This window comes from Littorina saxatilis, linkage group LG17 (assembly GCF_037325665.1).
Source record: "Littorina saxatilis isolate snail1 linkage group LG17, US_GU_Lsax_2.0, whole genome shotgun sequence".
NCBI classification, from domain to species: domain Eukaryota; kingdom Metazoa; phylum Mollusca; class Gastropoda; order Littorinimorpha; family Littorinidae; genus Littorina; species Littorina saxatilis.
The window spans coordinates 40,677,155-40,705,062 of record NC_090261.1 but is presented as its reverse complement, the minus strand read 5'-3'; the positions used below and the strand labels follow the sequence as shown (position 1 = coordinate 40,705,062).

The following is a 27,908-nucleotide window of genomic DNA, read 5'->3' as shown; positions in this document are numbered from 1 at the left end:
ATGCGCTGTGTTCAAAGGCAAGAAGCACCTCCTCCTTGAGTCTGACGACATTGTTTTGATTTTGGACTGTGCCCTAGTAGGGAAAGACCTTGGGAATCATGCCATCATTCACTGTTTTTTCAAGCAGGATGAGAGGTACCTGCTGGATAAGGAAAAGACTTATCAGGAACATTCACACCAGGCGACCTGTGCAAAACAGACATTATTACGAAGAAATCGAGGATGCACGGGTGTCACTTTTGACTTTCACCAAAGCATTAATTATCTACATGGGCTAACTCTGCGCGACATATGCAGCGGGTAAATGAGAGATGCATTATAAAAAAAAAAAGGACAAAAAGAATAAATGAATTGCCTTCGAAAGGAACTGTGCAGTAATACATACCTGGCATAGATACCATGCTTGAGAAAGTCTGTAAATATTTCGTGTAAATACGTTCATTTTCAATACTTTATGTAAATATGTTCATTTGCAAATGTGTGCATTACCCATTGTCGAAAAGGCTTTCATTAGCTAAAGACATTAAACTTTCAAAGCGTCAAAGCGTCTCTCTCTCTCTCTCATCTTCTACAAAATTAATGCCAACGTAGTCAGCAGGGGCGGACGAGGGGGGGGGGGGGGGCACAGGGGGCACGTGCCCCCCCCCCCCCGAAAAAAAAGAAGAAAAAAAAAGATTTTTCTATGCTGATTCTATGACCATTTCTAAGTTCAAATGGCACCAGATGGCACCATTTTGCTTCTTTGGGCAACATTTTTTTCCGGGGGGGCATGCCCCCGGACCCCCCTAGCAAATTCGGGCGCTTCGCGCCCATCACATTCACTTTCGATTCAAAGTGCCCCCCCCCCCCCCCCCCGTACAAAGCAACTGATCCGCCCCTGATCAGACAAGTAGCAACGCATATTTATATAGCTCTGCGATTTCGCATTGATTCTCTGGATATGTTGCTAGATGTAGGAACATAATGTTGCTTGTTCTGCTTCTTTTAAACATTTTTCGCTTGTATTATGTGTCACCAGTCTTGGAGGCCTAACAAATAAAATTTCCGACTTCTCTCTCTCTCTCTCTCTCTCTCTCTCTCTCTCTCTCTCTCTCTCTTTCTCTCTCTCTCTCTCTCTCTCTCTCTCTCTCTACCTAAGCCCTCTCTCTCTCTCTCTCTCTCTCTCTCTCTCTCTCTCTCTCTCAAAAATAATCAAAGCCACACGGCATTTTGGCGGGTCATCTCTTCAAATCCTCGCTTGGCCGTGCAAAGGAGCTGAAAATGACCAAGAAGCAGTCCTGCACTAATTGGACGAGAGACTCCAGACAATCAACGGGTCAGTAGGGGTCAACGTGTGCTGATCAGATTTTCCTCTGCTCCGTTTGCTGGCTTTCGCTGTAGCTTGCTACCAAGACTAGTTCACTTTGATTGCTGAATCAATTCATTTACGAACACAAAAACACAGAAAAATTAAACAAAAACAGAAAAGGTGAACATAGACAGAAGTCAAATGAGTTTAAAGCTGGTAATAATGACAGGACACTTGGGATGCGTGCTTTTATATTCATGCAGTTGGAAAGCTACGTAATTTGTAAAGATTGGTTTGCAGTCCTCGATTGTCAAGTAATAACGATTTGGAGAATAGAAATGTGTTGCACAGTCAAATGTTGTTGTATTGAAATAACACGGTTAATAATTATTGCAACGCGTTAGACTCGAATTGACTCATCTATTGTGCCCGTACATCCAAGTCCCTGATGTCGTTACCCCCGTGTTGACGCAACAGCAGCCGGCAACAATACAGTGCTCAGTAGTCACTTTGTGGTAAGGATGTCACTGCAATACGGTGTGCTCGTGCTGTAGTGCGCGCACGGCTTTGCGTGACCTGTCCTTTGCATTGTTTCGAGTTCAGGAAACGGTCAAGCTTTAATGACTGCTTCGTCTGCTTTGACAGTGTCGGTCTTTGTGCCCCCATTGTAACTGGTCGTGGTGAGTGGTTCACGACCTTTAGAGAGGTCTGGCTTTGCCGACCACTTGTTCCTTGTCGGCTGGTTGTGTTCTCCCTCAAGGCGACGATAAACTAAATTATTACTTACGACAGTCACCATTTTCAATAGATTCGTGCATCTTTATTTCTTGACCAGTACTCTTGATTTTTGTACCGTTGTTCCTAAGACTCGAATGATTTAGTTCGCCATCGCCTTAAATGACCTTCTATGATTGCATTTAGCTAGTCACACACACGGGCAAGACAGTTCATAATATCTTAATTAGCACTCTACGATCATGGTGTATCTGCATTACGGTGTGCACGTGCTGTCTTTATCTGATCAGGCCTCTGAACAATGCCATACTGTCACGAAATGGTCATCATTATGCTGACCGCTCGTCTAATTTGACACCGGCCGGCGGTCCGTGTCCGAAACCACCGTAGCCGTGTCAGGTTTCCCCGAAGCTTACCGCACACAAACCGGCAGGATCGTGTTAGATTCCTAGTCAGTTGTCACAGTGTCAATTAATCCGATAGTTTCAGCGTTGCACGCGAACATCCCTATCGATTAGCCTTGACCACAGTTCCGTGGTCAGTGAAGTTACCCGGTCAGACGTCGGTGAGTACTTGACCGGTGTTAATAAGCTGATCTGATCCCTTTCAGTAGGTTACCGTGCTGGCTTCTTCGCTTCACTGTGACCACTGTTGAGCGGCCAATGAAGGCGAAGAGGTCAGACTAATTACATGTTGCTTTCGCCAGTCGATCTGTCTGTCAGCTTCTTAGAAGTTCGAGTAACGAGTCTCTTTCGATGAATCATGAATCGTGACCACTGTTGCAACGGTCAGTAAGAGGTCAGAGTGGGGACCACTCAGAGGTTCTAAACCCCAATCGTCCAGTCTACGATCCCGCCAATGCACGGATCCCCCTCGCCCCAATTCCCCTTCATGTATTCACGTCAGCCTCCTTTGAAAGAGTAACAAAATGTTTAAACCGTACTGTAGAAGGGCTCAGACTTAAATGCTTCACATGAATGGTCACTTCTTGTCAGAAACGATATTATTGCGTTTGGCTAGTTTCACAAGTTTGAACGTACCTTTACACACACAGAAAACCTACCTTAACCTCCGAATTCCGAAATGGGGGGCTAAAAGCTGCGCTCGAGGCAAGGTTCAGGGCGACCTTTTCTATTTGCTGTTGCCGTAACGGTCAGTGAGAGGTCAGGCTGGTATGACTACAAGTCCCTTCTTGGACTCTGCAACAAGATCATTTGCATTTCTGTTAATTGCACGAGCCATAATTTGCATCTTTGTAATTGCACGTGCCCATTGCCTGTTCCGGTGACACTGGAGCGTGTGTGGATGATCAGTGCTTGTATTGCTGTTGTTTGCACAGCAGAAGGCAGATGCTGCTGATTGAGCGCTTGAATATTTGTTTGGCTCCTGTTGTATGGTCACTGGTATGGGATGGGCAAGAGTATTAGGAACTCAGAACTAATAATTATGTGGAGAGCGGGAGGAGGAGAAGGAGAGAGAGAGAGAGAGAGAGAGAGAGAGAGAGAGAGAGAGAGAGCGCGCACTGTGCTGATTAGCTTCATCGACTTATATTTTTGAAAGCAATAGAAGTGTAAATCAGCCTAAAATTCCGTTCCTTTCATTTATAAGAAAAAAAAAGTCTAGCGATACACAATGATCCGTGTAAGCTTGGCTCCTGTTCAGTTTTCACGGATAATAACACGTTATTTTGGTAAGCAGGAGAGATTACTGAAATGTGATTGCAGTAACCGTATCGCTCGCTTAAGTTGAGGACTGAGTTTTGTCACGTGCAAGTATATGCGAGAGAGACAGCGAACTGTGATGGACATTAGGGTAATTGTCCGCGGCGCCCAGCAGTACTGTCTCGATTCCATGCATTGGCCCTGCTATCGTTAAATTAGACGTTGGGAGACACCAGATGTTTCTGTCATGTCCAGCTTGATTTGTGGTGTCCGCTGTGGTCTCTCACCATCTGTTGACTCTCACGCGGCTGTCGTGTTGTTCAGTTCGAAGAAAGGACTGTAGTGGGTGACTGCAGATAGCCTTTAAGCCTTTTGCATTTAGCATCTTCACAGGCAGACATATATATCCCCAATATTACACTGTGTGTTAGGTCTGCTACTCTTAAACCACTCTTGTGAATATTGACGCTACCGAAACCCCATAACTATACAGGACCCATTAAATCGCAGACCCAGCAACGGCTTTGAATACCGATGACATCCAGAAAACCGCAATACCAGGGCACCACCATGCATCAACCATGGTGATTTCTAGGACAGATTTCAGTCGCTGCGTGCCGCACGAGCCATAATTTTGGCGGCTTCAGGGACACAGCCGTATCAAAACTATCATATAATCCTCACGACCGTTGGACGCTTTATCGACCGTCCCCAACAAAGCACCCATTATTTGCAACGACCATTTTCGTATACAGGCGCCTCTCAATGTTGGTTGGCGTTCCGTTTTGATTTTGGTCAGATGGAAAAATTGTTTAAGTGCGACCTGAATAAAAGTATGCATGTACCTGTGTTCTCGGTCCTGATCAGTTATGGTGGATAAAAAATCTCAGGTCAGCGGTTTTAAGGCGCAGGAAAATGTTTCGTGGTCTCAGAAAATGCACTGTCGGTGTTTTGTTGACATGCAGAATAACTCCAAGACTCTGCACCCATATTGAAAAAGCTCGGAAAGTTTGGTCGTCCCCCCCCCCACCACCACCACCACCTCGAACTCCACAAACCTCAGCCTCCACTAATATTCGCTGTCAAAGCCGCTTCACAATTGCATTCCGCACAGCAAGGTTCTTCCTGATCGATTTTAAAAGCTGTTATTGCTTCTGGCCAAAGAGTGTCAGACAGATATCTTGTTTAGCAGAAAAGTTTTTCTGTTAGAGTAAGAATGAAATTGAAAGCTGGCAGAGGAATAGATCTGGGTTTTTTTACCGCCGTTTCCATGACATTTTCTCAGTGCCAGTACGTAGTTTGGGAGGGATAAAATAACGGATGCCGTTTCGACAGGTAAATGCTACAATGCGCATATCATGACTGAACTCCAACGTTTGTCCTTTGAATGTCGGATCAAAATCTGCAACATTTTTTTTTATCGAAGGAAAAGGGGAGCTCTCTCTCTCTCTCTCTCTCTCTCTCTCTCTCTCTCTCTCTCTCTCTCTCTCTCTCTCTCTCTCTCTCTCTCTCTCTCTCTCTCTCTCTCTCTCTCTCTCTCTCTGTCCCTCTCTCTCTCTCTCTGTGCGTGCGTGCGAGTGTGTTTAGAACACCTCAATCGAACGTTATTCATCTTTTACTAATAAGTCCATAGTCGGATAAGAAACCTCACTTGAAAATCTGGACCAATTTGATCGTAAGCGTCCGTTAAAATAGGGAAAGAAAGAGAAGAAGGACGGCACTGAAAAAGACGTTTATTTCCATAGTTTTGGCGTAATGCTCGACAGAAAAATGGAAAAAGCACTTACGTAAAGCAAGTCTATTACAGAACACTACAAGCAAGCTGTAAACGAAATTGATGGTTACATGGAAGTGTTTAGACGCTGAGGGAACTCCAGTTCTGATGGTGTTCCGTTGTTGCAAAATCCCATCGGTATGGTTTTAACGCTTCCTCCTAGCAGTGACGGTTTTATTGTGGAGAAGAAATCGATAATTTTGCACATCTACACCTTAGGTTCTGCCGGCAAACAACGTGGAGCATAGACGAGGCTTTCCAGACGTGCATACAATGCACCGAGAGCTTTCGCTCGTTTTGCTTTCTTCTGGACTGTGAAAAACGCCGGTTACAGACTGAGATATTGTTATTTTTGTTTATTCAGTAGAAGTTTAATTGTTTGGGTGTGTTTTTACCGGAGGGGGGGGGGGGGGGGGGGGGGGGGGGGGGGGGGGGGGGGGGGGAGGACGTGTTGAAGGAGGGAATGATGATTTAGTCACAAAGTGGATCTGTAGAAAGGTGACATTCATTGTCAGAAGATTCTTAGCGGAACACCCTACCCCCTCTTCAGTTAGAACAGTTCAAACGTGTCAATTTTATGTGATGACGCAGAGACGGTTTCCATGTCCCATCCTCATGTCACCACCGTTGTACGCAAAAGACCTCTGTCATTGTGCAAGAAGTTCAGAACAGATGGCTGATTACGCCTAAACACGAACACACCTATAGGTAGCGCGACGTTTGTGGCTGTTAGCTTTCCAATGGGACGAAGCGACCCAAAGTTCCCTCCAATGTGATGATAAAGTAATGAAAATTTAATGAAAACGGGGTGCTAGTTATAGACTTGAGTAACCATGGTAACAGCAGTTGAAGTACCCCCGCGGGTTAGGGGGAAGAATTTACCCGATGCTCCCCAGCATGTCGTAAGTGTTTCTTGTATAGAATATAGTCAATTTCTGTAAAGATTTTAGTCAAGCAGTATGTAAGAAATGTTAAGTCCTTTGTACTGGAAACTTGCATTCTCCCAGTACTGTACTACTTTGCAAGCCCCTGGAGCAATTTTTTTATTAGTGCTTTTGTGAACAAGAAACAATTGACAAGTGGCTCTATCCCATCTCCCCCTTTCCCCGTCGCGATATAACCTTCGTGGTTGAAAACGACGTTAAACACCAAATAAAGAAAGAAAGAAAGCAGTTGAAGTCGTCAATATTGTATTCATACACTGTATTGCTTTTGTTTCCTGGTGCAATTTGTTGAGACCGTGCACATTATTTACGTTTGACCCCGGTCAATACAGCTCCATATTATTTATCCTCACTGTGACCCAGAAGACACAGGACTAGCAAGCACTCGTGGAATTCCGAGCAGAAAGATAAGACTCGGCGATGCGACCAAATTACCCTTATTTACATAGCCCGGCAGACTTTTTGCATCAGACCTCTACCAGCTCTATGCAAATTTCTCTCTTGTGCTAGCCACAGAAACCTGCTAGTAGCTTTTGGAGGCGATGTTTTGAAGCGTAATAGTAGTCTAAATGTATGTGTGTGTGCGTACGTTTCTGTCTGTCGGTGTGCGTCTGGTGAAAGAAGAGTGCTGGAGTCGGGGGGTTTAGGAAGGAGTTCTGTGGAGTTCTGAAGGACTCGGAAGTGGTTTTGCATCTAAAAACTCGTGTCCGCTCGCGTATTAGATAGGAGACATGTTATGTAATTTGGCACATCCCGGAAATTGCTTCTCATGCCATAACTCTCGGAGATGCTGAAATTTATGGGCACTGCTCTCTCTTTGCATTTAGATGTAAAATGACAAGTATAATCACATTTCCAAAACCATTTTTATAACCATGGAAAAAAATTAAATATTATGAAGAGAGGGGGAAAAACAGCTCTTGGCAGGGAACGAGGTTCTTTTTTCTTTATTTGGTGTTTAACGTCGTTTTCAACCACGAAGGTTATATCGGGAAGGAGGAAGATGGGATAGAGCCACTTGTCAATTGTTTCTTGTTCGCAAAAGCACTAATCAAAAATTTGCTCCAGGGGCTTGCAACGTAGTACAATATATTACCTTACTGGGAGAATGCAAGTTTCCAGTACAAAGGACTTCACATTTCTTACATACTGCTTGACTAAAATCTTTACAAAAATTGACTATATTCTATACAAAAAACACTTAACAAGGGTAAAAGGAGAAACAGAATCCGTTAGTCGCCTCTTACGACATGCTGGGGAGCATCGGGTAAATTCTTTCTCGTCCCAACCAATATGGGACTCCCCCTAACCCGCGGGGGGAAGAACGAGGTTCGTGGGGATGGCTCAGACCGCTAAATTACCTGTCCATTTTTTTTTATGCCAGTTCTCCGTCAGTCTTCTGACGAACGTCTTCCGTTGCTGATGTGGTGGCTCTAGATATGATTTATTTAAACATTGTAGGGTCATTATGTATCCGTTTTCTTGTTGTTTTGTTTTATTTTTGAGGGGATGGGGGTTGGGTGGGTGTTTTTTTCGTTCTTTTTTTGTTTGTTTGTTTGTTACCTGTCTGTGTTGTTGTTGTCTTTTATTACATTGTTTATGTATTTTATTGTTACACTGCAGTGTAAAGCAAAATAAAAATATTAACCTACTTGGAAGTATTTCTACGTCGTCAACTGATATCTGGTCAGCCACGACATTAAAGACCGATTTTGTGTACTTGGACACTTGTCTCAAACGATATTCTGTAATTCTTAATCAAAAGCTGCATTCTTACACCTGCACGAGCTCGTATTCCAGTCTGCCGTTCCTCTCGTGACGGTTCTTCAGCACTGCAATCTAACATTGCACTGAGTGGTCCATTCTGTAGGGGTTTTTTCCCCCGATTTGTATTCATGACACCAAAGGCAGGGTTCCAGATACCTTTCTTTCTGTAGTTCCTCGGGTTTGGTATGATCTTTTTAGAACCTTCTTCATTTTACTGTAATAGACTAAACGTAGTTTCAAACACGGAGACCACCATGCAAACTGAGAAAGGAATACAAATGGAGTCGGTCTTCTTCATTTTACTGTAATAGACTAAACGTAGTTTCAAACACGGAGACCACCATGCAAACTGAGAAAGGAATACAAATGGAGTCGGTCTTCTTCATTTTACTGTAATAGACTAAACGTAGTTTCAAACACGGAGACCACCATGCAAACTGAGAAAGGAATACAAATGGAGTCGGTCTTCTTCATTTTACTGTAATAGACTAAACGTAGTTTCAAACACGGAGACCACCATGCAAACTGAGAAAGGAATACAAATGGAGTCGGTCTTCTTCATTTTACTGTAATAGACTAAACGTAGTTTCAAACACGGAGACCACCATGCAAACTGAGAAAGGAATACAAATGGAGTCGGTCTTCTTCATTTTACTGTAATAGACTAAACGTAGTTTCAAACACGGAGACCACCATGCAAAACGAGAAAGGAAACAAAATGGAGTCGGTCCAGCATAGCCAAATAGGTTTGAAGGGACATGAAAAGAAAAACAACAACAACCCACTAGCCTCAAGTTTGAGAGACAGACCTTTTGATTGAAGACTGCTCAGTAAGGGGAGATATGATGGTCATTAAGAGAAGCATTGATCAGGTGTGTGGTCGTCTGCTGCCCTTCACAGACGCCGTGCTATAGCTAGACACCAATACATCAGGCAATCAAGCCCTTCACCGCCGCTGCTGTCAGTAGCGAATGCCAAGATCTATCTTACAATCTCTGTCTTTAGACTGACCAGTGGCGAATAGTAAGGGGCCCAGTGCCCCCCCCCCCCCCCCTCTTCCTTGGTATATATGTCTTTGGTCTAATCAGATAGGTATCATTAGTTAGGGGTACATTGAACCCACCAACCCCTCCTTTTACTTTACTTTACTTTAAGATTGTCAGAAGTCTCATGAGATTAGGTCTTCAAAGAGAGATAATATTGACAGGGGGATAATCTGACAACGCAGGGCCTTGAAAGGTAGAACGTTGTATATCGGTTTGAAATAGGGGAGGGGAGGGGAGGGGAGGGGAGGGGTATACTTGGTACTTCAAGATCTGTATCCCCCAGGGAATCAATCACCCTTGCATATTAATTAGTGCAGATTTCAGTTCCTCGCTTTGAGAGCAAAGATCGGTACCCCGATAGTTACATCGTGAAAGAATGTCACTGCGCTAAGCGTAGCGATGAAATGGTGAGTTCACGGTATGTGCAGACACGAACATGGTTGATTGTATGTGATTTCTAGATACTGACGTTGACTAATCGCGTTCTTGGACTCTGAACAGGTGTTGAATCTGGGCGCATTGTTCGTGAGTTTGTGATGCGGTGACTATAGCGCTGTACGTACTCTGTAAGTAATAATTAAGGAGGGAGCGAGGAAGTTCGGAGGGCGGTGGCAGAATGGGGTGGAGGATGGTGATTGAGAAGCATGAGTAAGTGGAACAAGTTTGAGCTGGAGAAGGAGGAGAAAAGTAGAGGATGATGATGATGATGTCTTCTGTCAGGGGAAAGTTCCCAGGGGACACCAGGAATGTCTGTTTATGCACTCGCATTGGACACAGTGTCCTGGCTTTCATTGAAACTTGTATGAAGTAACTTTCTAAGATTAGTGCCTAGGTTGACATGCATTCTTTGACTCTGAACACATAACATCATGCAATCATGTGCACACACACACACACACACTGACTGACATAAATCTCTCTTTCTCAATCTGTCTCCCCCTCTTAGCATATAACCAGGTCATGTCCCAAATAGACACTAGTTCTGGGGACAGAAAAACCAAGTTAGCATAGGAAAGCATAGCAATCTCTCCTCCTCCCCTCCTCTTCCCTCTCCTTAACCATCCTCTCTTTCTTTTTTTCCCTCTCCTTGCTCTCCCCTTACCCTTTCCACTTTTGATAACCCTACATGATAAAACATTATGTTAAGAGACTTGTCTCTGCCAGCACCTACTACCAGCACCTACTACCAGACTACCAGAGAGCGAGAGAGTGTGGCACATGAGAGAGTGTGGCACACCTACAACTAATTGCCTCAAAGATAAGAGGGCTTGTACTTCAAAGTGAGGCTAGGGCAGCAGAGAGGCACTTAAAGTGACAAAAATAGGCTGTAGCTGACACCTCTTTAGTAGTGCTATTTTTAAAAATAAGGCCCCCCCAAAAAGAGCCGTAAACTAGTACTGAACTAATACTGTCTTTGTCTGTTGACTTCTCATTCCTGCAAATGCTTGAGTGTTAGTCTGGGTCAAGACCGTACATTTTATACTAGAGGAATACCGAAGCCGGGGTGAATCGCGAGACAGAGACAGACAGCGTGGCGGTTCACCACAATCACCTTTGAAGGCGAAGTCCTGTCAAACGGGATTGAGAATTTTAGAGCTTATTTCTTAGCCCTATATTATCTGCTGTTGCTTCTCAAATGCCAGAACATACAGACAGACAAAAGCCGCTAGACCACATCACAAACAGAACTCTACAATACACAGGTTTTTGCCCACACACACACACACAAACACACACACACACAGAGAAGCCGTATATATATATGCATATCTGTATCTATAAATATATAGAGATAGGTGAGAGTGTATTTTTCGCGTGGCTATAAATTGATTCGACCTTTTCACTTTGACAGTAAGAACAACTTACGGGTGCAAGGGAAGCGTTGTGGACAGCGCAGTGGACAGCGCAGTGACATTCTAAAAATAGTAATAGTAACTTACAAACGGGAAAGCCACACGAAGGAAGGGAGATAAACGCCAAACACTGGAGAAGATAAGGAAGAGTTACTTATAATGGTGAAATGAACACAAAAACCAAAATCAGTTCAGCGCTGCGCGCTGAGAGCACGTGTTGAAATATCTCATCGATGATATTGTGTCCGGGGTGTAGCTGAATACGGTGTCCAAATTTGAAAAAGATCCAGCGAGAACTTTGGCGTTGTGATGTGGTGTAGCGGCTTTGGTGTGTCGGTATGGGGGCCCGGGTAGCTGAGGTGGAACCAAAATCGGTTCAGCCGCTGAGAGCACGTGTTGAAATATCTCATCGATGAGGTTGTGTCCGGGGTCTCTCTGAATAAGCCCACCAAATTTGAAGCAGATCCATCGAGAACTTTGGCCGTGCATGGCGAATACACAGATACACAGATACACAGACACACACACAGACACACAGACACACAGACACAAGTCGTATATGTATATATAAGGTGTTTTTTGGGGTTGATTTTTGCTGCATTGTTTAATTGTTTGTTATATCTTCATAATATGAGTTCATCCAAATACTGCAGCAGCAACAGTTTGCTGTACACACTTGTGCTTTGGTGGATTGATTTTTAGTTTTAGGTTTATATATTTTGCAATTATACCTGTTGTTTTGGGGGAAGCTTACATTTCCTTGCATGTGCTTCCATGCAAGCTATTACTGGCCTTTTGTCTCGCCTGTCTGTCTACTAGCTACTTACTTTTATGACAACTTTAATTCTTTGTGCAGCCCTGAAAGTCCAACAAATGGTGTACTTGCCTTTGGCTAGTGATTCTGAAAATTTACTAGCCAGAGAGCAAACTTTACTAGCCAAACCAACAATTTGTTTCAGCAGCTTTACTCGCATTCGGCGAGTAGATGAACATTTCTACTCGCCAGTTACATGTTTCTACTCGCCATGGCGAGAAAAATACTGGCCACTTTCAGGCCTGTTGTGCTAATGTTGTGTGTTGTCTTTTTCTGTGTTGCAGTATCGAGAAGAAGATATTCAGTTCTCACACATCACATTCACAGACAACACCAAGTGTGTGGAACTCCTGGAGAAGGTCATTACTTTTACATAGTCTTGAGTACAGCGTTTGAAAATGCCTGAGCCTGAAGGCGGGTGTAACTTACACCTCTTGGTATCAGTCTGCCTTAGAGATGAGTAGGACAGTTTGCCGGATGGCCAGAATAGCGCGCTGCATAGAACTAAAGCGCGTCTGCCGCGACGGTGCCTGAGCTAAACATTGGCGGGCACTGCTCACAGCCCGGCACACGGCACCGGAAACATTCCCCGTCCCTTCACCTCTCTCGCCACCACCCGCCCTACCCTTGGTCTCATGCCTGTACATAGATGTTGTAAAAGAATAAAATTTTAATCAAATAGAAATTCACACACATTTTTGTTAACACCAACTACATGTAACAAAGTTGCAAAGAAATGTCATAAATTGCTGGCTCAAGCTGTTTTCATTTTTGTTTTGTTTTTACTTTAGTAGTTGTTGGAAGTAGGTTTTTTCTATCATTTAAGGGCTGCCACTAAAGCTGAATTTGTTTATTTTCTAATTTTATTTTGTTGTTATTATATTTTTTATTGCGATTTCTCTGCCTGACTTTCTCTCTGTCTCTGTCTGTGTTCTTACTTTTCTTCTTAGACTGATTTCCCAAATACATAATGTAGAGAAAAACAGATGACAGAGTTGAATCATTTGTCCATGTATGTGCACATTCAGTTTTAGAAATTGAAAAATTACTTTGGGAGTTTAAGTATTTCAATTATTTTGGTTTGTAAATTTTGAACAGAAGAGTACATTTACATTTGCTATTTCAGCCTCCAAGATGTGTGTTGAAAATGCTGGACGAGGAGTGTCGATTCCCACAGGTAAGTGACCACCATGATTGAAGGAAATGGTGAGATTAAGTTGGAGGGTGGGTGGGGGGAGTTGAGGGGAGGGTGTGGAAGGGGAGTATGTTGGAAGCATGACAGAACAATATCTGATGCAGTTTGAATTTTTCGCAATTGATACATTAGTTGTTTCCATTGTTGGAAAACAAAATGAGGGATTCATCATAGCAATTGCTAACAAAAGTGACTGACTGATCGATTGATTGATTGATTGGAAACTACCTGATTAATTTCAGGGGAGGATTCTAATAAGGTCATTTAAACCTGAAATTTAAAATAGTAAACAAATAACGCTCAAGCAAAATTTGCTGTGCGCAGAATGCAGTCTCGTTCCCATCTGGCTTTCTAAAAATCATTGTCCATATCATTAAAGAACGATCAACAGAAAGACCCAAAACCCCAACACAGAACCTCTTCTTCACTGATGTTCACCACAGTATCCCTCACCTCACTGCCCACTTTTCTTCCAGGGCACAGACAAGTCGTATCTGATGAAGCAGCACGAAACACTGGAGGACCACCCTTACTACATCAAGGGCAGTGACCGCAGAACGTGGGAGGTGGAGTTTGGCATATATCACTACGCTGGCGCTGTGGTCTACAAGGCCCAGGGTTTTCTGGACAAGAACAAGGACACACAGCAGGATCAGCTCTTTGAGCTCATGCACAATGCTACCAACACCTTCGTGCAAGACTTGACGAGATTCCAGGTTTGTGAAGCAGATTTTTTGGGAAAGAATCCTGGAATCAAGAATGTCTTATGCTTCTGAATCACATGCAGTCATTTCAAAAGATGTCTTGCTGGGTTGATAAATCTCATAAATGGTTGAAGGATTTTACTGTATCTCAGGAAATTGTGGAAGTAAAAAGATGTTACTTATGCATCCTTAGTGGGGTTTTTTACATTTTGGTAAGATAGTTACACATGCCAGGTATCTCAATTATAAAGGACTTATTTTGTCTTGTATTTGCATCCACAGTATTTGTTTTGAGTTCCGTCAGATTACTTTTTTCTGTGGTAAAGAACTATTTGATTCCAGGTTCTGTGTTTGCAGAACTTGATCACCAACAGCTTAATTTACCAGGGATCTATCTAGATCCAGGTATTGTTCTGTAAAGGTGATTTTTTATGCACACAGCACAGTCGAATTGCACACATGTATGTGTAGCAGTTGAAAACTATGGTTTCTGTGTTTCACTTTCAAGATTTTTTATAATAACAGTATTACTTGAAATGTGTCATGAATATCAGATACATGTATGGTGTGTATTCTTTCATATTAAAATTTCACTTACTAACTGAAACAGTTGAAGGTTTGACAGCATTAATGTGAGGAAGGTTGTCTTTTTCAGGATTTGCTGGGTGTTCGACTGGAGGTGCTGCAGGGGAGACAAACAATTTCTCGCACAGCCAAGAGCAAACCCACAGTGGGTGACACCTTCAAACACCAGTTGTCTGCCCTGGTTGATGTGCTGGACTGTACCAATCCATGGTGAGTTATATATTATCAAGTGGAGAGACAGAAAATGCAAGTTACATCAACAAAAAGAAAGGAACAATAGACAAAACAAAATTTTATAAAGGCAAACATACAGCCAGATTCATCAAAGCAAAATTAAGGTAAAGCATTTAATGTGTGACTTTTGATGTAAAGGTATTGTGTTGTCGTTGTCAGTTGAGAATTGTTACCTCCCTTCCACCCTTTTGAGTACATGGGAACCTTGCCTATATTCCTGGAGACAAGATCAGATTTTCTACTAAATGTATGCAAATTTCATGCCTGGTTTCAGTATTTCTGCAGCATTTAGCACATGAATTTCTTGCAAAATAAATGTCTTAAAACCACAAGGGTCAACCCACGCAAGCACCAGTTGCATTTCTGCCTGTTTCCTGTTGATTTCTAGAAAGGGTTTGTCCATCAAAAATTCAAGCTCAATCAGTTTGGTCAAGGCTGATCATTGATTTTGTATTCATCTCATTGGAATTCTTAATTGAACAGAAAAGCCTTCTTCTTTACTTATATATACTATAATGCTCTATCCAAAATGCTAGTCTCTCTAAATTAGGCAAATAACAATTAGTATGGTAGGTTATTGCAACGTTTATTTATTGACAAAACAAACGTTACATTTACAGAATGTCGACCCAGTGGTCTTTATTATTTTTGGGAACGTTTCATTATTGGCAAAACAAAATGTATCATTTACAGTACGTTGACCCAGTGAGTGAAAAAGTGCTAGTCTCTGGGTTCAAAAGACATAAAATAATATGTGTACACATATGGTGTAATCACACACAACACAATGCAATACAGCACAGCAAAATAGCACAAAAAACAGCTGTACACAAACGTCCCTAAACATAAGCGCAGCCACAACACTGTATCCTCAGGTTTCTTTCTTGCATCGTGGTCACTTTTAAAGAGAGGTATGCATATGTGCTGGGTTTTTTTGCAGGTATGTGCGATGCCTGAAGCCGAACGGCAAGAAACTTGCCAACGAATACCACCCTACAGAGGTACTGCAGCAGCTGAGGTACTCTGGCATGCTGGACATCATTCGCATCAAGCGAGAGGTAACTTACACTTGTATCTGACAGTGGTGTTATAAAGCTGCTGATTTGATTTAGAGTAGGTGGTAGCATTTCTGCTCTCAGCTGAAAAGTTGGACTTTAAAGATAGGTGAAGACATGTGCAATGTGGTCATATAAAACACAACACAAATCAGATCATATGTAAACCAAATTTAACTAAATGCTCACGCACTTAAAAGCTTATTTGTCTTGCGCAGACCATGAATTTGCTGCTGAAGACAAGCACATATTTCCAACATGATCTGTCTAAAAATGTTTCAGCTGGATAAATGATTTATATGCCCAATGGTTCTTAATATCCTTCTTTGGTGGCTTTGCTGAGGAAGAAAAAAAGAAGAAATCAAAAAGGAACCATTTAATTATTGACAGACAAAAAGAATAATAATGATCATGGATTGTTGGATTGATCGATTTAGGCCCTATCAACCTAAAGAGAGTCATGCAGCCATGTCCATCACACATTCTTGTGTTAATTAAGTTCTGTCTTGACCATCTGTGATCGCATGCTATATTAGAAGTGTGTGTGTGTAGGGCTACCCAGTGCACATCCCCATCGACATGTTCCTGGGCAAGTACGGGATCTTGCTGCACCGTGATTCTCAGGGTGAAGAGCAGAGGGCCAGTGCTATCACTATTCTAACGGCTCTCAATCTGCCCGCCACCGAGTGGCAGGTTGGCAAGACCAAGGTGAGGAGATCTACATGCAACCTGTCAGCATCACAGGTTGATGAATGTGGAGGGGTGGGCAAGGATAGTATGTTGTATGTGTGGGTGTGTGTGTGTGTTTGCATGTTTGCATGTGTGTGTGTGTGTGCATTTGTGTGTGTGTGTGTTTGTGCATGTGTGTGTGTTTGTATGTGTGTGTGTGTTTAGGGAGTGGGGAGACGATGTATGTGGCCCACGCTTCTAACAGCTGAGAATGTTGAGTTGCTTCCCTTCTTACCTTGTATGAGACTTTGGCGCACACCGGCATACATTTACATGTCTTTGTATTTCTCGAATTGGTTACAGTTGTCACTAAGGACATAAAATCTCATTTCCATCGTCATTTCTCTGTCATGATTTTGTAGTCCTCAGTGTTGATATATATGGTACTTTTATAGTTTTGACTGTTTTTCACACAGTTAGATATAAACAATAGCTTTGTTAGATTTCAATATCTCTCGGAGGTCAGCCATAATTTGTACAGTTCTTGCTATGAGTAAATGAAATTGTCACAAAACTTTACAGTGAACGATATGGCAGAGGGGATAGGTTCCTCAATAGTGATAAAGAAGATAACTTGATCAGCCTATCTGTAGTCATGCAGATAGCTTGATACTTTTCTTGATTCTCTTGTCTCTCTTAAGACCCTGCCACTTGCAACTGCATTTTTCCTTCTGATAGCTACAAAACGCTTTTGTTGTTGCAGGTATTCATGCGCAACAGAGTGTTTGAGCCACTGGAGGAGAGACGTCAGAATCTCTTGAACAAGAACGCAGTCACCATTCAGCGCATCTGGAGAGGCTTCTTTTTGAGACGAGGTCAGTAGCTGGGATTACAATAAAAACAAAAACAAAACTAATGTTTCTGTTAGTCTACAAATTAAAAAAATGTTTTTCAGTCATCTCCGTTTTCTATAAGGTTGATCTTTTTTACATTTAGTCAAGTTTTGACCAAATGTTTTAACATAGAGGGGAAATCGAGACGAGGGTCGTGGTGTATGTGTGTCTGTGTGTCTGTCTGTGCGTGTGTGTGTGTAGAGCGATTCAGACCAAACTACTGGACCAATCTTTATGAAATTTTACATGAGAGTTCCTGGGAATGATATCCCCAGACGTTTTTTTCTTTTTTTCGATAAATACCTTTGATGACGTCATATCCGGCTTTTTGTAAAAGTTGAGGCGGCACTGTCACACCCTCATTTTTCAATCAAATTGATTGAAATTTTGGCCAAGCAATCTTTGACAAAGGCCGGACTTCGGTATTGCATTTCAGCTTGGTGGCTTAAAAATTAATTAATGACTTTGGTCATTAAAAATCTGAAAATTGTAAAAAAAAGAAAAAACCATTAAAAAACGATCCAAATTTACGTTCATCTTATTCTTCATCATTTTCTGATTCCAAAAACATATAGATATGTTATATTTGGATTAAAAACAAGCTCTGAAAATTAAAAATATAGAAATTATGATCAAAATTAAATTTTTGAAATCAATTAAAAACACTTTCATCTTATTCCTTGTCGGTTCCTGATTCCAAAAACATATAGGCTAGATATGATATGTTTGGATTAAAAACACGCTCAGAAAGTTAATACGAAGAGAGGTACAGAACAGCGGGCTATCCTGCTCAGCGCAACTACTACCCCGCTCTTCTTGTCAATTTCACTGCCTTTGCCACGAGCGGTGAACTGACGATGCTACGAGTACGGTCTTGCTGAAAAATTGCATTGCGTTCAGTTTCATTCTGTGACTTCGACAGCTTGACTAAATGTTGTATTTTCGCCTTACGCGACTTGTTTTAAATTTCAAGAATCAACTACCTTAGTTGATCTGTTAAGATTGTCAAGTTCTTTGCATGTAAAGAACACTGAGTTCTGTTGTCATATTGAATGTTTGTTTGTGCAAACACAGCAGGAATCTTGTTTGAATTCAAGCTTTTCTTTCTTCCGGCATGTACCCTTTTTCAATCATGTGAAGGTTTCAATGGGTAATTGTAAAAGCCTTTTTTGTGTGTGCCTGTACTAGCTTAATTTGCAGTGCAGCAGAATGCTGTGTTCATCTGCTGGCCGATGTGAATGCGTGATGTATTGTGTAAAAAAATACCATCTAACACGGCATAAATAAATCCCTGCGCCTTGAATATGTGCGCGATATAAATGGCATAAAAATAAAAAATAAAAAAATAAAAAAATAAATCCCTGCGCTTAGAACTGTACTCACGGAATACGCGCGATATAAGCCTCATATTGATTGATATCACTTAACATGAATTGTTTTTATATTTTTGCATTAAAATCTTCACCGTTAACTTTTGTTTTTAGAGTACCTGAGAAAGAGAGAAGCCACCCTCATTCTGCAAGACAACTTCAGAACATTCCGCCTGCGTCTGTCGTTTCTGCGCAAGCGCCGTGCTGCTGTTGTCCTACAGGTATATAGACCGCGTTTTACCTGTGCTTGCTCGTAAGATTCTGAAGGGAATATTAGTAGCTTGTACATTAATGTTACACACAACCTTAATTCAGTATGTATTAATTTCTTACAAAACTCATAGATAGATGGATAGGTGGAGTTTATGTCTTTTTTGTTTGTTTGTTTGGTTGTTTTTATCTGGGGACATTTTAAAACTATGTTGTAGAGGTTTTCCATTTTCAGCTGAAAATTTTGTTATCAATTGAGAACCCATCTTAATGTGTTTTTGCCAACAAGCATTTTGCACAGGCTTCTTACGAAAGAAAAAAAAGTGTGTCCATTGCAAAGCAGCAGTCCAAAATGACATGAGGTTTATTTATGAAGCATAGAATTTGACATCCGCAAAACAGCAAGAATTTTTTGAGAATAGATTTGGGTGTGAAGGCATTTCTAAAACTAATGAGAAAGATTTTGTAACATCACAACAGCCTTTTCTGGTGAGTTCCTAGGAGACAAATCCATGATAGCTACCCCAATTTTCGACGTCCATGCTTGTCCGTACGACGGGAAGAAGGTGCCCAGTTTCAAAACTCTTCTCTGGCATATGAAAATCCATGTCTGACAGTCTTTGAAATAAAACCTCATGCCATATTGTGATTTCGTCCCTTTGAATAACATTCATTTTTCTTAAACACACAGAGCTTACTCATCCATTTTGTTTCCTGACTTTTTACAACTTTTTTTTTTCAATCAATGTGTTAAAATTTACTGTAAGCATGCTCTCGTTCAACTACTTTCAGACTCACCTGCGAGGCACTATGGCCCGTCGCCTGGCTGCAAAGGTGCGTGTCCAGAAACGGGAGGAGGAAGAGAGGAGGAGACAGGAGGAGCTGGAGAGAGAGCAGCAGGACAGAGAGAAAGAGGCTGCTGATGAACAGGCCATCGAGGAATCTCTAAAGTTAGTATTCAGTCAATGTTTCACAGATTTTTCTGTTAGTTTTAGAAGTATCTGACGTTCACGTTTAATCAGTCCTTTAGATCTAGATGTGAATTTTTTAATGTGGAATTGTGGCAATCCTTTTTGCTTGCCTCAACAATATACGAATTCCAGAAACATCACTTGTCAGGATTGGCTGTGGAAGAGTTGTGCCCCTTCAAAACAGTGACAGCAAGCACATTAGGTTTTTTGATAAGTGGAGGAAAACAATTGCAATGGCAGTGAATAGTGAGCTCCAATGAGCACATTTTGGAAAAAAAAGGGCTTTGTATCAAGCAGAGACTGCATAACGTGCATATAAGAGTTTATTCACTGTGACGTCATGATCACTTGTCTTCACAGATCAGCGATATGTCGAGTTTGCCTGAGGCACAACTCTTATACACAGCCAGTAAAAACCTTGACACTATCACAGTTATTTCCAAACATTGTTTGTTAGTACATTTATATTACCTACTTCATATACACTTGAATGATCATGGGAAGAGAAACAGTTAGCTATATACCTGTTCTTTCTACCTGAACTGTCATGTGTCTGTGTTAGAGTTAGTATTGAAATGAGGGCACATGTAGAACCTTCAATCACATGTTGTAGACATCCCCATCTATAGACCTCCCAAAGTACAAGAAAACTGTGTCATGTTGATGTTTGTGAGAGTTATCTTTTGATTGTCAGCTAGAGTCAGTCGTACAGTGAAAAAATGGTTTTCTTGAACAGGAATATATGGGGAATGATCTAGTTGTGTTCAGAATTTTTTTCTTTTGGTTTGGTCTTTTTATATTTAGTCAAGTTTTGACTAAATATTTTAACATCGAGGGGGAATCGAAACGAGGGTCGTGGTGTATGTGCGTGTGTGCGTGCGTGTGTGTGTGCGTGCGTCACGTGTGTGCGTGTGTGTGTGTGTGTGTAGAGCGATTCAGACTAAACTACTGGACCGATCTTTATGAAATTTGACATGAGAGTTCCTGGGTATGAAATTCCCGAACGTTTTTTTCATTTTTTTGATAAATGTCTTTGATGACGTCATATCCGGCTTTTCGTGAAAGTTGAGGCGGCACTGTCACGCCCTCATTTTTCAACCAAATTGGTTCAAATTTTGGTCAAGTAATCTTCGACGAAGCCCGGACTTCGGTATTGCATTTCAGCGTGGTGGCTTAAAAATTAATTAATGACTTTGGTCATTAAAAATCGGAAAATTGTAAAAAAAAAATAAAAATTTATAAAACGATCCAAATTTACGTTTATCTTATTCTCCATCATTTGCTGATTCCAAAAACATATAAATATGTTATATTCGGATTAAAAACAAGCTCTGAAAATTAAATATATAAAAATTATTATCAAAATTGTTTTTTCGAAATCAATTTAAAAACACTTTCATCTTATTCCTTGTCGGTTCCTGATTCCAAAAATATATAGATATGATATGTTTGGATTAAAAACACGCTCAGAAAGTTAAAACGAAGAGAGGTACAGAAAAGCGTGCTATGCAGCATAGCGTAACCACTACCGCGCTAAAGTAGGCTTGCACTGTTTAACCCCTCACTCTATCACTTTTGATTAATTTCACATCCCCCACCACTACTACCTTCCCTCTCTCTCGTTATGGCAGTTTCATTCTGTGAGTTCGACAGCTACTTGACTAAATATTGTATTTTCGCCTTACGCGACTTGTTTTTATTTTTTACAAGAAAAGCCATTTTAAAGAATTTTGTTTTTGTTTACTCCCGTTTGCAAGGGGAAACAAATCAAATAGAATGTAGATAGCACATCAAAAGTAAATATGCATGATTTTTTCTATATTTTTTCTGATTTATATTAATCATGACATTAATTTCTTTTATTAAAAGTAAAGGTTGTGTGTTCTTAGCACTGTCTTGATCTGGGTTTTTTGTTTTAGTCTAGCTAAGATGAGACATTGTAGTTTCCATTCCTTTAGCTGGCTAGAAGTCTTTATTAGGTAGTTTTTTCTGGTCGTAACTATTGATCAGTGAAGAATGTTGTAGAAACAAGCGGTCAATATTGTTTAACGTGTAAGCATTATATCACAGCAACAGTTTGTTTACAGAATGTGTTGCGTATTGATTGTGCAGCTGTTTTTTACTAACCACTAAAAGCCATATGTTACTGGGTTAGGGATGCATGGCATACATGATGATACATGTGTAGTTAATGCACTTTGTGGACAAACTTCTTACTGAGTTGATTTCGTGTTCATGGTTACCAGACCAACTCCACTTGAGTAAGTATTTTGAACAGGTAGTTAAAAGAAATCCCCCCCCCCCCCCCCCCCAAAAAAAAAAAAAAAAAGAAGAAGAAAAAAGAAAGATCTTTTTTCAAAACATGAAAAGAACATCAACGAAAACAACAACAAAACACATTCACACAAAAACACTTCTCCATTCAATGCTTTACATCACCCCATCTAGCCTAACGACAGAAGTTCCAAACCTCATGTTTTTTTAATCAAAGAGTCAATTGTAGAAGACTTTTTAATCATCATAGATGCAGGTTGGTATGGCATGTTTTTTTTCTTCTGTTCTTTGTTGCATTTCAGCCATTAGCAATGTAGAAGGAGCAGAAGGAAATAGAAAGCTATCAACATCTGCATTGTTTGCTTTGAAGCAGCATGTTCCAGCAATTGAATCTCGGGTGCTAGTACATAGTTTTATATGTCGTTTAGAAAGGTCACAGACTTGTGAATGGAAAATTGTTGTGTGGAAGAAAATGGATGTTCAGATTCTACAGTCTCTACCTTCGTTTACCTACAGGACAGTGGACGATCTTATGAGAAGGTATCCCCAGTATTGTACAGCGCTTTGTGTGTGCGATTGTGTGTTGTTCTGTTTTGTTAGCGTGTGCATTCATTTCATTTCATTGCTGTATGCTGTCTGCAGCAGGAATCACATGTACCATATTGGCATATATTTTTTCACTTGAAAATCACTGCTCATACATTTATTCAATTAAGGCCATAGCCCAATCGATAATCCATTCATCTATCCATCCATTCAGCTTTCTTATTTTGGGAGGAGTAAAAACCATTCTGTTGCTGAGTTTGACATATTCACTGACGTGCAAATGTATTTCATTGCTATTGGGTATGCAGCAAGAATGATGCATTGCATACCATTGTCAGTTAAACATCATTATCAGTTCATGGAAGGCAAGGGCAAGGCAGGGCTGTGCAATGATTTATTTTAGATGTATTTGTGTTTGAGCGGTTTAAGTAGTGTGAACAGTGTACAATTGCTTTCGGTCTTAGTGGCTTTTTTTTTCTTCGCACCACAGGTGAAGGTGGTTCACACACATACATTTTTTTTTATTCACCGTTTTTGAAAGCCACATATTGAACATGAAATTGTGTTTAAGTGTGTTGTGAGTGTCATATGTGTCTGTGTGTGTGTGTGTGTGTGTGTGCGCGCGTGTGCGTACGTGCCTGTGTAAACTGTTGAATACATCATTAAAAAGTGTAAATATTTGTGAATGTACAACGGTTATTAAGCGTTTTTCTTACACACTCTAAGGCGCATTTTTTTCTTCTTGGTATACTTAGGTATGATGCCACTGAAATCACTAGAATTGAATGCATTCAAATTTCTACATGGGAACAATACATTTACTACATGAATGCAGAATTCATAATCAAGATGAGTCTTTTCACTAAAACATAACTGCCTTTCAACTTTTTCCTTTATGAGGAGTATCTATCCTCTTGCTCTGGTTAAAGGCAAAGCCCAATAGTGTGACTTTTTGTTTGTTTGTTTGTTTAAGGAATAATTCAATCAAGGGAACAACATACCTGTTGATTAAAACGTAACCCCAACATTGTTCTTTGAATGACACTATGATTAGCTGTTTTCTCAATGCAGAAAAAAACGTAATTCATGGGTGCATTGCTTTTAGTGCGGAAGTAAAGAAAACTCTCAGCAGGTATTCCTGATTGTTTAGTAAATAAAGGCTTGGAAGAAGGGTTAAACGAAATGACAACATGCAGTTTACATTACACCCTTTATTTCATTTGTAGTAAATCAAGGTTTTATGGAGCTGAAAGGAGTTCTATGACATTGATTCAAAGTCACGAAATACGGTAATAGCGCAGGCCATGTAGAGACCAAGGCTTCTTGGTTTGTTGCATTCTGTGTTGGCCCTACAAATTAAAGCAGATCATGTGCACATATGTGACCCTCCACCACGAAATGAGTCGCATGTCACCTCGCGCGGTTCTGCGCTAGGCTTAATATAAGTCCGGGGATCGGAGTGCCTTGTAACAGTGTGAGGGTCACCTTAGTCACAGGCCTATAACTCAAACAGTTTTCGCTCTTTTCTAATGTAGTGGAGGAGTGGAAGGGGTAGTAGATACACGAAGCCCAAGTCCAAGCGTCTTGTTTCAACTTTTTATTCAAGAAAACAATGCAAGGAAACGTAGAGGCCGAAGGCGAAACCCGTAGACAGCAAAGCAAGTGTAGTGTCGTGTTCAGCTGCTAGGAGCGAATGCATGCTTATGCCGGTGTCCGGCTTATACTTATAGCCCCGGCGCGGACTGCACAGAAAGCACCGTCCGCCGAGAATAAAAATCGCCTGAATACGGCCAGAAACACGGAATCTGTGTTTCTTACACTTGCTTTACCCTACGTTATTTAAACAAATACATAACCAATCATAACAAACAATACATCAAATTAAAGCTACGACCTTTAGCTTTCCATTGCAATAGATAACATTTCGGAAAAACTTATATTTATTTAGTAGGATACAAAAACAATGGTCCTAGTGAAGGCACTGAACCAACTTCAGTGCGGAAAATTACAAAACTCTCCAAACTGGAATAATGGACAAACTCATAAATCATACAGATAAAAAGAAGAACCCTAGACAAACATCATGATATGCGTTACTTGGGGGAAAATTATACATTGACTTAGTACGAAGCGGTAAAGTCCGAAAGTAAATGGAATCGGCTAAATTCCTGCGCGAGTACCTGTCTGCATAAATTAGCAATCTTTGCAGAGGAACCAAGCATCACTCATTACAACCAAATCCTTATAAACAAACTAAAATCATATGCAACATAGGTACGGGATATGTAATAGTGATGCAAAAATGACAAAACAATGATTGAAAAGACAAAGATGAGTTTGTGAGAATCAATTTCTCTCGACGATACATGAAAACCGGTCAAGGTCAGAGTGACGCTTTGGTCAGTTCGAAGCATTATCGTAAATAACACAATAATATGCAGCCATCCAGCCTAATCAGTGACTTCTATGCAAACCTAAATATAATTAGGACCGTATCAAAGATAAAAGGGACTTTGAAAGATAGAAGTTAGGTAGATATATAAAGAAAGGTATTTTATTAGAATTTGCGCCGGCAATGGTGCGCGCGCAGCATCGTATCGTCTGCTATGGGGTGGGTGATCCCCTTTGTACTGTACACAAGGCTGTTTCGCTGTGCGATGATTAGAGTGTTTAGGGTAGCGAAGTGCACTTAGCTACACTAAAACGGTTTTCACCACTGGATAGAGCATAAAAAACTCTTTAGGAAAATGTAAAAATATGAAAATCATGCAAAGGTGACATGCGACTCATTTCGTGGTGGAGGGTCACATATTGTAAAACCTTTGCCCCCAGAACCCTCTCACCAATTCCAGTCCCATCAGCAGAGATCCTAGTCTACAGTTAAGTGTTTGTGCCATCGGGGATTCAGTTAAAAATGTGGTAAAGCATTATGCACCATTTTGGACAAATGTGGACGAGCGTAAATCTGTGAACTTTGCTTTCAGCTGTAAAATGATGATGCTTTTTGTGCAATGAAGTATTATTCAAACAGTTATTATGTACTTACGTGCGCTATTTTGGAAAAGTGCAGATGTGCATGGGTATTTGCTCTCAGCAGCAACATTACTTTCCAGTGTGTGCCCATTCATGATTGGCATTCTTTTTCCAATTTTTTGACATGTGAATTGGGGTTGAAGTTTCAGGAGTAGGTTGCTTTTTTGATACAATAGGGAAAGGGAAAAGGATTTTGTGTGTGAATTTTTTTTAAGCTATTTAGAAAATCTATTTTGGAACATTCATTGTGAAAGAAAAAATATTGTGGCTTCAGCATTCTTCAGATATGGAAAAACAGCTTTGTTTTGAAGCTTCAGAAACGAAATCGAACGAACGAACGAAATCAGATTTTTTTTCTGAAGCAATGTGAAAAAACATGATTTATACCAGAAGAAAAATAGTGGAACAAGATATGAGTTTTTGCATGTTGTAAAGTAAGAATCTGGCAACTTACATGAGCATACATAGTAAAAGCAGGGGACTAGACTGCTTTTAAAGACACAGTCCTTCCCTGAAAACTAAATTCTGCAGACATTGTTGAGAGAGAAGGAGACTTACTTTTGCAGACATTATCTTTGCAGAAGACCCCGGAAACGGGACTCCTGGCTTGTGTTGCTGAGGTGACAAAATAAATCTAAAATGTCGTGATTATTTCCTCCAGTTCCTATTGGCTGTGTTCCTATCATTAAGTTGCTCAAATGTTTTTCCTCTCTTATTTTTTCTGTCTGATTTTCCCTAAATCGGTTCAATTACAATCTCCAGGAAACTTGATCGAGCATGAAATGTGATTATTTTTTCCGTGTGATCATTTGTCATTTTTAGTTTTGATTACATGAGAACCTTTTTTTCATTGTGTAATGATTGATTTATTTTTGACAAAGTTATCCCACATGTCTTATTGTTATATTTTGCAGTGTTGTGTTGCATTGTGGCGTGTCTCATATTTTTGTTTCTTTTTGTATTTAGTATTGTCAATGTGAAAAGTGTAAAATGTAAACCTTTTTTCCTAGACGTAGGCTACTTCAAAAGTAAATGTGGAATAATGTGTTCACATATTTTTGTTTCGTTTTTGTGTGTGTGATTTTTGTAATTGTCTCTCTGAACTTGGGTGTTTTTTTTGTGAGTAAGAAAAGACAGATGAAGATCTTTTGTACATTTTCGTGAGTTTGAAAGTGGGTTGAGTTTTAAGCCTGTTCTCATCTTTTCATGCATGTAGGTGTTGTCAAAGTGCTTTTACTCTGGTTCTTTTCTTGCCAGAAAGATTCCGCGTATTCCCACTCCCACACCTTTGTCCTTTCTGAAGGAGACACTACCTTGTCACCCTGCTAATGGGGTTTAGGGGACAATTCCATTGGCGTAACTAAGCTCTTTATCATCTTCTTTTTTTTCTTCTTCTTCTCCTCCTCATTTTTACATTTAGTCAAGTTTTGACTAAATGTTTTAACATAGAGGGGGGAATCGAGACGAGGGTCGTGGTGTATGTGTGTGTGTGTCTGTCTGTCTGTCTGTCTGTCTGTCTGTCTGTGTGTGTGTGTGTGTAGAGCGATTCAGACTAAACTACTGGGCCGATCTTTATGAAATTTGACATGAGAGTTCCTGGGTATGATATCCCCGGACGTTTTTTTCATTTTTTCGATAAATACCTTTGATGACGTCATATCCGGCTTTTTGTAAAAGTTGAGGCGGCACTGTCACACCCTCATTTTTCAATTAAATTGATTGAAATTTTGGCAAAGCAATCTTCGACGAAGGCCGGGGTTTGGTATTGCATTTCAGCTTGGTGGCTTAAAAACTAATGAGTGAGTTTGGTCATTAAAAATCGGAAACTTGTAATTAAAATTATTTTTTTATTAAACGATCCAAAAACAATTTCATCTTATTCTTCGTCATTTTCTGATTCCAAACACATATACATATGTTATATTTGGATTAAAAACAAGCTCTGAAAATTAAAAATATAAAAATTATGATCATAATTAAATTTCCGAAATCGTTTTAAAAACTATTTCATCTTATTCCTTGTCAGTTCCTGATTCCAAAAACATATAGATATGATATGTTTGGATTAAAAACACGCTCAGAAAGTTAAAACGAAGAGAGGTACAGTAAAGCGTGCTATGAAGCACAGCGCAATCGCTACCGCGCCAAACAGGCTCGTCACTTTCACTGCCTTTTGCACTAGCGGCGGACTACGTTCAGTTTCATTCTGTGAGTTCCACAGCTTGACTAAATGTAGTAATTTCGCCTTTCGCGACTTGTTCTTCTTCACTTTGTTCTTTCTTTCTTT

At 40.6% G+C, this 27,908-nt stretch overlaps 1 protein-coding gene across 1 annotated transcript in view; it reads left to right on the top strand.

Annotated features, from left to right (window-relative positions):
- The window catches only part of LOC138952819 (myosin-I heavy chain-like), a 181,102-nt gene that overhangs the window by 86,073 nt on the left and 67,121 nt on the right, over positions 1-27,908 (top strand). Inside the window, exons 10-19 of the mRNA XM_070324555.1 lie at positions 12,167-12,241; positions 13,009-13,059; positions 13,554-13,793; positions 14,437-14,576; positions 15,541-15,658; positions 16,208-16,363; positions 17,088-17,199; positions 18,702-18,808; positions 19,590-19,747; positions 22,559-22,582. Coding sequence (XP_070180656.1) covers positions 12,167-12,241; positions 13,009-13,059; positions 13,554-13,793; positions 14,437-14,576; positions 15,541-15,658; positions 16,208-16,363; positions 17,088-17,199; positions 18,702-18,808; positions 19,590-19,747; positions 22,559-22,582 — 1,181 coding nt within the window. The remainder of the gene's footprint in view (positions 1-12,166; positions 12,242-13,008; positions 13,060-13,553; positions 13,794-14,436; positions 14,577-15,540; positions 15,659-16,207; positions 16,364-17,087; positions 17,200-18,701; positions 18,809-19,589; positions 19,748-22,558; positions 22,583-27,908) is intronic.